Below are 11,085 nucleotides of genomic sequence, written 5' to 3'. Positions count from 1 at the left end.
TCTCAGGAGTGTGGTAAGGGAATACTCCCCACTTACCTGGATGGGGGCAGCTCCAAGACTCACTCAAGAAGCTCGACACCATCCAGGACAAAGCAGCCCCCGCTTGATTGGTCCCACATCCACAAGTATCCACTCCCTCCGCCTTCGATGCTCAGTAGCAGCAGAATATATCGTCTACAAGATGCCCTGCAGAAATTCTCCAAAGATCCTCAGGCAGCACCTTCCAAACCCATGACCACTCCCATCTAGGAGAGCAAGTGCATCTGATACCTGGGAACACCACCTCCCTGCAAGGTCCCTCCAAGCCTCTCACTATCCTGACTTGGAAATATATCGCCGTTCCTTCACTGTCGCTGGCTCAAAATCCTGGAATTCCCTCCCGCGGGGCATTGTGGACTGCAGCGGTTCAAGAAGGCAGCTCACCACCACCTTCTCAAGGGGCAACTAGGGACAGGTAATAGATGCTGACCCAGCCAGTGACACCCACATCCCACGAGTGGATATTTTTAAAACATCATTTCATGGTCTGGAAGCAATAGGACCTCCTGTGGGGCTCAATGAGGAGTTTCATTTATTTATAACACGAGGAAACCATGCAACCAGATATTTTACTGCATTACCGATCTTCGCTCTGAACCGAGACAATGTTGCTGCATAAATAAATGTGTTTGTACAACAACTTAGGTTCTGCAGCATGTAACCAACTTTCCTGAAGTGACTCAGAAAACCCGAGTAATCGTTAGGATTGAATCCTTGAATGACAAAATATAAGAAATGTACAACATAGATTAACCACAGGAGGATGAAGCTCCCAGAGATGGTCAACAGCAGAATCACAGCCTTCCTTCTGCTCTCCATCTCTGGGTCTCTGTGATTCTCTCCTTTGCTGTCACCCTTCAGCCTCTTCCGGACCCGACTGGTCACTAAAATGTGTCGGACTGTCAGAGCATTGAGCAACAGAATTAAAGCGAATGGCAGTAAAGGGGTCAAAACAGTATCAAACCAATCCAATACCACCCACCAAGTCTCAGTAAAGTAGCTTGACTTTGTTGTACAGTAGAAAGGCACATTGTTGATTATTCTCCAAGGCTCATATTGAAAATAGAAGGGGATGTTTTTTAAACAGAGCAGGGTGCAGGTTGTTGCTAGAACCACAGTCGCAGTTTTCTCAGTGCAAAAGTTTGTTCTCAGCTTCTGACAACAAATGATCACAAATCGGTCAAAGGAGAAAGTGACAGTGAACCAGACAGAACAGTCCCTGGCTATGCGGAACAGCACCCCAGCAACACTACACACAGAAGTGATGTCCAGGAAACACCGCGGGAAATAATAATAGGGAAATCTCCACAGTATAACACCAGTGATGATTACCACCAGATCAGCAGCTGCCATAACCACCAGGTAGCGTGTAGCGCAAGGGGAAATGCCACACTTGCCCCAGGAAAGGACACCAATCGCCAGCAAGTTAACTGTGGAAGATAAAAGGGAAAAGATGCAGTGAATTACTGATCAGAAACTCCCCCTGCCTGTTCCAGAGAGCACCAATAAGATGTTACAAGCAAAACCCGCCGCACTGTGTGAGTGGAAGTTGGGTGAGTTTGAATTTTAAGACTCTCACACCCACCCCAGATTGTCCTCCAGCTCAATAACTCCAGAGATTATTGAGTTTGAATGGAAACTGCACTCACAGACCCTCCAAGGAGAGCAGAAGGAAGTATGGATTTTGTTTGGTTGCAAGGTCACTATTTAAATGTGTGTAATATACTCTTACAGTTCACAGCTCCAACTCTGGCAGGTGCAGAACCCCATGAGAAACCTCACTCCCAACTCAGTCACAAGACTGGCGATTGGACAGTCAGTAAACCAAACTCCACCCTTCTCCTTGGGTCAGATAATCCCCAGTTCCAAGCACTGGATCAAATCCTGTTCAGAGCCATAACAGGACCAGGAGACAGGTCATTCGAACCTTCACAAGATCTCGAACAACACTACTCCATATATATGACACAAGTACAGCCCCCTTAGTGACAACATGTGAGTGTTAGGACTGTTCTGAGATTTCCACTTAAATCTACACATCTGGATATGACAAACAATTTGAAGTGCAGGGATCAGGAGAGCAATCTGTCAAGATTTGGATCCACTGGCCAGAGATGGTAAGGAGGAGAGAATTTCCTGGAGGGATGATCATTGGATGAAGCTATACAAATCAAAAAGGGACACATATCCCTCAGTTTCTTTGCTTCACAAAAAAAAAGTCCAAGCTCAGATTTAAAATTCAAAACTGATCCGACATTCACTGCCATTTGTGAAAATTAAATCCAACACGTTACCACCCTTTGTATGTCAAAATGTTTCCCAAGCATTTTGTAGCAAAACAGAAATTGTTGGAGAAGCTGAGCAGGTCTGGTAGAATCTTTGGACATAAAGAAGTGTTAAAGTTTCGATATGGGTAACCCTTCTTCAGAACTAACATGTCTGATCTCTCCTCATACCCTCACGCCGTATGAAACCAGAACAGATGACAGAACACTGAGATCAGAGAATTCTGCAGCAGCAGTGACATTGGGTGTCTCTTTCAGTGAAGAATTGTACCGAGAATGCTGCTCAGTGAATTGCTGTCACTGTTCCAGTGTCTGGATCAGGCTGACCAGTCAGTGAGCTGGAGACATTATTGTTCAAACGATAAAACCAGAGAGCAGATAAGCAGCAGTTTCAAACAAGTTCAATTCTCATAAAGCCATATCAGGGATGCCAAGAAAAGCAAGGATGGTGTAGAACGCCTTCTCCACGTGTTGAATTGGTAGATGCGTTTTTCTGTGCGAGGTGATCTGTCCCTTCAGGCAGCTGACAGCTCCTTGTTTGAGACTCTGACCTGATGCATTCCCAGAGACTCTGTCTTATATTGCATGGAAGCTCCTTGGGGAGATCGAGGTGACAGCATTGCTCAGCTTCGTTGCTGTTTTTCAAATTTGTCTCAATGAACAAACTAATTACAATGATGAGGTTAATCCCGATTATGAAGGAGTGTTGCTGCTCAGTACATCATAACGAAATAACAAAACCAGAATCTGGAATCTGCCAACAATAACACTGCCCACTCAAAGACCATGGGCACCATCCCAAGATCAGAAAATATTTCAACCAATGCTGTACTGAGCCAGTTTACTCCGAGTGTGAAAATATGTGTCAGAGCTGTCCTTCTGCACTCTAGGGTAGGAGCTGCCCTCTTTAAACAAGCATGAGGATGTTGTTATGAAGGTGTCGAAGTGTACTGTACCTCTAAGAGAGTGAAGGACTTGGCAAGTGCACGGAGTGCTGGAGAATTTACATTGTAACATTTGGTTCAGAACAGATAGCACTGGTTGCGTTGCTATGAGACAAAAACAAATTTGAATTCAGCAATCAGTTTAAATTATACCCTGAAAAATACCAAACTCTAATCCAGTTTGAATTGAATATATTGACAATCTTAAAAGCCAATGACACAATCTGATGCTTTGGAGGTATAAGACTGGGGAAAATTGAACAGTTGGGAGGAGAATCACCAAACTACCAGCATGTAAAGACTGCCCAAAAATAGCTCTCTTAAAGGTACCTTTATCGATCAGTAACCTGTGAAGCAGAATCGCCACGAAGAAGAAAAGACAGGAACACAGTGAAGAACCGAAAGCTGCCTGGTTTTGAGATAAGAGGTGTTGTCTTGTAAATCTTAATTGGGACTTTTATCAGACTAGTATTATAGAAAGGGAAGGTATGGGTTCGAGGAAGGAGTTGTAAATAGTTGTTAGTTAATCATTCCCTGGTATACCTTAAGAAATAAAGTTGTTAATACTTACTTTAAATAGTTCTTGGCCACTCACATTTTCACAGATTACTGCACGGGATAAATCTTTTCTGTGTTGCTAGTTTAAATTAAGCAGGAGGGTTTACCCCATGTCGTAAGAAATGTTGTACAGTCAGACTTTGAGGAGGTATTAGTTATGGTGCAGGTTGGTTCCCAACTAGGAACGTTTGGGATTGGTGGGTCCTTGGTAACATGGATTATAGATGAGGTCAAAGGTGGGTAGGTATAAATGGGCATTTCTCACAGTGGAGGCGAGTTGGATGTGGTGTTCCCAGGGGTCGGGATTGGGACCTTTGCTTATTCTGATTTTTGTAAATGATTTGGAAATGGGCATTGAGGACAAAATCTCTAAATTTTTTTTTTGAGTGCGAGCAGCAGCTGAGTTTAAACGAACCCGGAAGGCTACAGCTAAGGTAAGACAGTTTGTTTTAAAATTACTTACCAGTAGCAGGCAGCGGTGTTTTTTTTTTCTCTTCCCAGAAAGAGCGGGAGCAGCAGGGGGAAGTGACAATGACCAGACGGGCAGCCGGGAAGGAAAGCAGTGAGGATATAAATCAGGAAGGCGGCTAAACCCGAGACTCTATAACCGTAGTGTCTCCCACCCACCCTCCTCCTCTAACCCCCTTACTAAGTACTGTTTATCTATTAATTGGTTTTTAGAAAAAGACTATAGCAGAGAGGTATCAGAAAGTATTTTAACTCAAACCTGTACAAAGTAATAAAGTAATTAACTAAGCAGAGATGGCTGGGCAGGTGGTGTGCTGTAGCTGTATGATGTGGGAGCTGGCTGATCCCATTGTGAATGGCAGTGACCACATCTGCAGCAAGTGTTGGTTGCTGGAAGAACTCCGGATCAGAGTTGATGATCTGGAATCTGAGCTTCAAACACTGCGGCGCATCCGGGAGGAGGAGAGTTACCTGGACGCTTTGTTTCAGGAGGCAGTCACACCTGGGAGATTAAGTAATTCACATCCAGTTAGTGATCAGGGACATCAGAGTGTGACTGTAAGTGAGGCAGGTAGGGGGAACCTGAGTTCAGGAGTGCAGGAGCCTCAGCCCTTGACCTTGTCCAACAGGTACGAGATTCTTGCTCCCTGTATGGATGAGGAAAAGGGCTCTGGACAGGATGAGCCAACTGACCAAGGCACCATGGTGCAGAAGGCCATTCAAGAGGGGGGAGCTAATAGACAAGTAGTGGTTATAGGGGATTCTATAATTAGGGGGACAGATAGTATCCTATGCAAGCCAGATCGGGAGTCTCGCATGGTGTGTTGCCTACCCGGTGCCAGGGTTCGGGACATCTCTGACCGGCTTGAAAGGATATTGGAGCGGGAGGGGGAGGATCCAGTTGTCGTGGTCCACGTTGGGACTAACAACATAGGCAAAGCTAGGGTGGAGGACCTGTTTGGGGATTATCGAGCACTAGGAAGGAAATTGAAGTACAGGTCCTCAAGGGTCATAATCTCCAGATTACTGACCGAGCCACGTGCCAATTGGCATAGGGATAAGAAAATTAGGGAAGTAAACACGTGGCTAAGGGATTGGTGTGGGAAAGAGGGATTCCATTTCATGGGGCATTGGCATCAGTTTGGAACCGGGGGTATCTGTACCGTTGGGACGGTCTCCACCTGAACCGATCAGGTACCAATGTTCTAGTGAAGAGGATAAATAGGGTGGTCAGTAGGACTTTAAACTTCTGAGTTGGGGGGAAGGGAAAGTGAAAGCGACAGGGAGTATGGAGTTAAATGGAAAGATAAGCGGCAGGATAGCATATGTGCAGGCAGATTTAAACTTGAGACAGACTGGGAATGCAGCAAAAACGAAGGATAACTTAGGACATCTTATGACTTCCAATATCTCTAATGATAAGAAAGTTAGCATTAAGGCACTTTACCTGAATGCTCGTCGCATTCATAACAAAGCTAATGGCACAGATCATCGTGAATGATTATGATGTGGTAGGCATCACAGAGACGTGGTTACAGGGGAGTCAGGACTGGGAGTTAAACATCCAAGGGTTTTCAACTTATCAAAAAGACTGGGAGGTGGGCAGAGGGGGCGGGGTTGCCTTGTTAGTTAAGAACAAAATTAAATCTATGGTGCTGAATGACATTGCGTCGGATGATGTGATGTCTGTGTGGGTGGAATTGAGGAACCACAAAGGCAAAAAAACCATAGTGGGAGTTATGTACAGACCTCCTAACAGTGGTCAGGACCAGGGGCACAACATGTACCGGGAAATAGAGAAGGCATGTCAGAAAGGCAAGGTCACAGTGATCATGGGAGACTTCAATATGCAGGTGGACTGGGTAAATAATGTTGCCAGTGGATCCAAAGAAAGGGAATTCATGGAATGCTTACAGGATGGCTTTTTGGAACAGCTTGTCATGGAGCCCACAAGGCAGCAGGCTATTCTGGACCTAGTGCTATGTAATGAACCAGACTTTATAAAAAATCTTAAAGTAAGGGAACATTTATGAAGCAGCGATCATAATATGGTCGGGTTCAGTCTGCAGTTTGAAAGAGAGAAGGCAAAATCGGATGTAATGGTGTTACAGTTAAATAAAGGTAATTATGAGGGCATGAGAGAGGAACTGACGAAAATAGACTGAAAGCAGAGCCTAGCAGGGAAAACAGTGGAGCAAAAATGGCAGGAGTTTGTGGTTAAAATTGAGGACACTATACAGAGGTTCATCCCCAAGAAGAGAAAGATTATCCGGGGAGGGATTAGGCAGCCACGGCTGACAAAGGAAGTCAGGAAATCTATCAAAGAGAAAGAGAGAGCCTATAAAGTGGCCAAAAGCACTGGGAAATCAGAAGATTGGGAAGGCTACAAAAACAAACAGAGGATAGCAAAGAGAGAAATAAGGAAGGAGAGGATCAAATATGAAGGAAGGCTAGCCAGTAATATTAGAAATGATAGTAAAACTTTCTTTCAATACATAGGAAACAAACGACAGGCAAGCGTAGACATTGGGCCACTTCAAACTGATGCTGGAAGCCTAGTGATGGGAGATAAGGAAATAGCAGGAGAACTTAATAAGTACTTTGCGTCAGTCTTCACAGTGGAAGACATGAGTAATATCCCAACAATTAAAGGGAGTCGGGGACTGAGTTGAGTATGGTTGCCATTACAAAAGAGAAAGTGCTAGAAAAGCTAAAAGATCTTAAAATTGATAAATCTCCTGGCCCTGATGGGTTACATCCTAGAGTTCTGAGGAAGGTGGCTGAGGAAATAGTGGAGGCGTTGGTTGAGATCTTTCAAAAGTCACTGGAGTCAGGGAAAGTCCCGGATGATTGGAAGATCGCTGTTGTAACCCCCTTGTTCAAGAAAGGATCAAGGCAAAAGATGGAAAATTATGGCCAATTAGCCTAAACTCCGGTTTTGGTAAAATTCTAGAATCCATCATTAAGGATGAGGTTTCTAAATTCTTGGAAGAGCAGAGTCGGATTAGAACAAGTCAACATGGATTTAGTAAGGGGAGGTCGTGCCTGACAAACCTGTTGGAGTTCTTGGAAGAGGTGACAAGTAGGTTAGACCGGGGAAACCCAGTGGATGTGGTCTACCTAGACTTCCGAAAGGCCTTTGATAAGGTGCCACACGGGAGGCTGCTGAGCAAGGTGAGGGCCCATGGTGTTCGAGGTGAGCTACTGGTATGGATTGAGGATTGGCTGTCTGACAGAAGGCAGAGAGTTGGGACAAAATGTTCTTTTTCGGAATGGCAGCCGGTGACAAGCGGTGTCCCGCAGGGTTCAGTGTTGGAGCTGCAGCTGTTCACATTATATATTAATGATCTGGATGAAGGGACTGGGGGCATTCTAGCGAAGTTTGCCGATGATACGAAGTTAGGTGGACAGGCAGGTAGTACTGAGGAAGTGGGGAGGCTGCAGAAGGATCTAGACAGTTTGGAAGAATGGTCCAGGAAATGGCTGATGGAATTCAATGTGAGCAAATGCGAGGTCTTGCACTTTGGAAAAAAGAATACAAGCATGGACTACTTTCTAAACGGTGAGAAAATTCGTAAAGCCAAAGTACAGAGGGATCTGGGAGTGCTAGGTGAGGATTCTCTAAAGGTAAACATGCAGGTTGAATCCGTGATTAAGAAAACAAATACAATGTTGTCAATTATCTCAAGAGGGTTGGAATATAAAAGCACTGTTGTGCTACTGAGATTTTATAAAGCTCTGGTTAGGCCCCATTTGGAGTACTGTGTCCAGTTTTGGTCCCCACACCTCAGGAAGGACATACTGACACTCGAGCGTGTCCAGCAGAGATTCACACGGATGATCCCTGGAATGGTAGGTCTAACATATGAGGAACGGCTGAGGATCCTGGGATTGTATTCATTGGAGTTTAGAAGATTAAGGGGAGATCTAATAGAAACTTAGAAGATAATACATGGCTAATACATGGCTTGGAGAGGGTGGACGCTAGGAAATTGTTTCCTTTAGGCGAGGAGACTAGGACCCGTGACACAGCCTTAGAATTAGAGGGGGTAAATTCAGAACAGAAATGCGGAGACATTTCTTCAGCCAGAGAGTGGTGGGCCTGTGGAATTCATTGCCGCAGAGTGCAGTGGAGGCTGGGACGCTAAATGTCTTCAAGGCAGAAATTGATAAATTCTTGATGTCACAAGGAATTAAGGGCTACGGGGAGAATGCGGGTAAGTGGAGTTGAAATGCCCATCAGCCATGATTGAATGGCGGAGTGGACTCGATGGGCCGAATGACCTTACTTCCTATGTCTTATGGTACCAAGTTCAGGAGAATAGTGAATTGTGAAGCTGAGGATGAGTCACTTCAGAGGGACATTGACAAGTGGCCCAATGGGCAGATACCTGTCAGACATATGTCAATGCAGAGAAATGTCAGGGAATGCAATTTGGTGGAAGAAACATGGAGAGAGAACACAGGCTCCATGGCCCAACTCTGAGGAGAGGGTAGGAGCAGAGGGACCTCGGAGTTTACATACATGAATCCCTGAAAGTGGCCAGGCCGCTGCAAATGTTTGTTAAGGAGGCTAATAGGATACTTGGAGATAATAAATAGAGGCCGAGAGTATAAAAACAAGGAAGTGATGCTCCATCTCTGCAAAGCTGAAAATGTGTTGCTGGAAAAGCGCAACAGGTGAGGCAGCATCCAAGGAGCAGGAGAATCAACGTTTCGGGCATGAGCCCTTCTTCATGAGCCCTGAAGATGGGCTCATGCCCGAAACGTCGATTCTCCTGCTCCTTGGATGCTGCCTGACCTGCTGCGCTTTTCCAGCAACACATTTTCAGCTCTGATCTCCAGCATCTGCAGTCCTCACTTTCTCCTCCATCTCTGCAAACCATTGGTCAGCACATTTGGAGTATTCTGCTCAGTTTTGGGCATGTTGCATGGTACAGTAGATGCAGAGAGGCTGTTCCCTGCTGAGGGATAGCCCAGGACCAGAGGGCACAATCTCAGAATATGAGATCATGCATTTAAGACAGAGATGAGGAGGAACTTCTTCACTCAAAGGGCAGTGAACCTGTGGAATTCTTTATCTCAGACGGCTGTAGGGTCGTTAAGTTTATTCCAGACTGAGGCAGACAAATTTTTAATCAGTACCGGAATAAAAAGCGACAAGAAATGCGTGCAAGTGCAGTTGAGGATTATCAGATCAAACATGAACTTCTTGTCTGTGCAGTGAAATGTGACCTGCTGCCTGGTGTTCAGCCGCAGGGTGCCGCTCTGGCTCGTCTCAGGGATCTGGCCAGCCCAGCGTCTCCTCTTGACCACCCAGTTCTCTCTTTGTCGGTTCGCCGCGACCGCTCCCTCGTGGGGGCGGCCATGCTGGAGTGACGTCAGTGTCATTTTTTTTTAAATATATAAATAAAACTCCGAAACGCTGAAACGGAGAAGGGGAGCCTCGAAACGATAAGTGGTTGGAGAGTCTGAGCGGACCGGAGGCGGAAATTTGAAATAAAAGAAGACGTTTTGGAGGTGAGGGGGTGGATCCAGAAATGCGCATGCGTTGTGTCGCTTTCCCCAGAGGGGGCTGCAGCCAATGTCAGGGATAAACTCACACAACACCAGGTTAGAGTGCAACAGGTTTATTTGGAAGCACTAGCTTTCGGAGCGACACTCCTTCATCAGGTGATTGTGGAGGGCTCAATCCTAACACAGAAGTTATAGCAAAAATTTACAGTGATGTAACTGAAATTATACATTGAAAAATTGATTGTTAAGCCTTTCATCTGTTAGAATACAGTGATAGTTTCACTTCTTTCATGTGTAAATCACAAAACCCTTTTTTTTAAAAGTTGCATTCTCGGGTTAGCTGTTAATAATGGTGATAGCTAGACAATGTGTTGAAGGTGTTAGCCCCCTGTGTTCTCTGTCTACGACCTGATGTTTAGATTGATTCTAATCTAAAAAGTGAGATAACGGAGTTTTACACAGATTCATGCAGTTTTTGAGCAAAGTGCAATGTAACTCTGCAAGTACAAATTCACCCCACAAAATATATATGTGCATGTGGGTCTTTGTCTGTGTGTGTCTGTCTGGGGTGGGGGTTGTGAGTGTGAGAAAGTGTGTGATCACCATTGCACCACACACACACAGATATTCCTACACACACAAGGACACAGGTACACGCAGACGTGCACACAGACACCCACACACACTCACACATGCACCCCCTCACAGACTTAAAACACTCTGCCTCACTACACACACACACACACTCTCAACTCACAACCCCCACCCCAGACAGACAGACATACACACAAAACTCTGTTATCTCACTTTTTAGATTAGAATCAATCTAACCATCAGGTCATAGACAGAGACCACAGGGGACTAACACCTTCAACCTATTGTCTAGCTATCACATTGTTAACAGCTAACCCGAGAATGCAACTTTTAAAAAAGGGTTTTGTGATTTACACATGAAAGAAGTGAAACTATCACTGTATTCGAACAGATGAAAGGCTTAACAGACAATCAATTTTTCAATGTATAATTTCAGTTACATCACACTGTAAATTTTTGCTATATATTCTGTGTTACGATCGAGCCCTCCACAATCACCTGATGAAGGAGCATCGCTCCGAAAGCTAGTGCTTCCAATTAAACCTGTTGGACTATAACCTGGTGTTGTGTGATTTTTAACTATGTCAGTGATAGAGGCCCTTCACAGCCGCGGGGTGTTATGGGAGCAGCGACCACTGTTGCTCCATCCACAGCCCAGGGTCTGAAATGACAGAATAAAA

At 45.1% G+C, this 11,085-nt stretch overlaps 1 protein-coding gene across 1 annotated transcript; it reads right to left on the bottom strand.

Annotated features, from left to right (window-relative positions):
• Window positions 1–567: 567 nt before the first annotated feature.
• LOC148138473 (putative G protein-coupled receptor 139) lies at window positions 568–9,220 on the bottom strand. The gene is made up of 3 exons (XM_087981722.1): window positions 9,178–9,220; window positions 2,746–2,875; window positions 568–1,468 (listed from the first exon to the last, which is right to left on the bottom strand). Exons 1-3 carry the CDS (start codon window positions 9,218–9,220, stop codon window positions 568–570), a joined length of 1,074 nt encoding a protein of 357 aa, XP_087837848.1.
• Window positions 9,221–11,085: the final 1,865 nt, after the last annotated feature.

This window comes from Chiloscyllium plagiosum, unplaced genomic scaffold (genome assembly GCF_037043375.1).
Source record: "Chiloscyllium plagiosum isolate Xiang-an unplaced genomic scaffold, Cpla_swu_hap1 HiC_scaffold_40, whole genome shotgun sequence".
Lineage (NCBI taxonomy): Eukaryota > Metazoa > Chordata > Chondrichthyes > Orectolobiformes > Hemiscylliidae > Chiloscyllium > Chiloscyllium plagiosum.
This window is presented reverse-complemented; position numbering and strand designations above follow the sequence as displayed.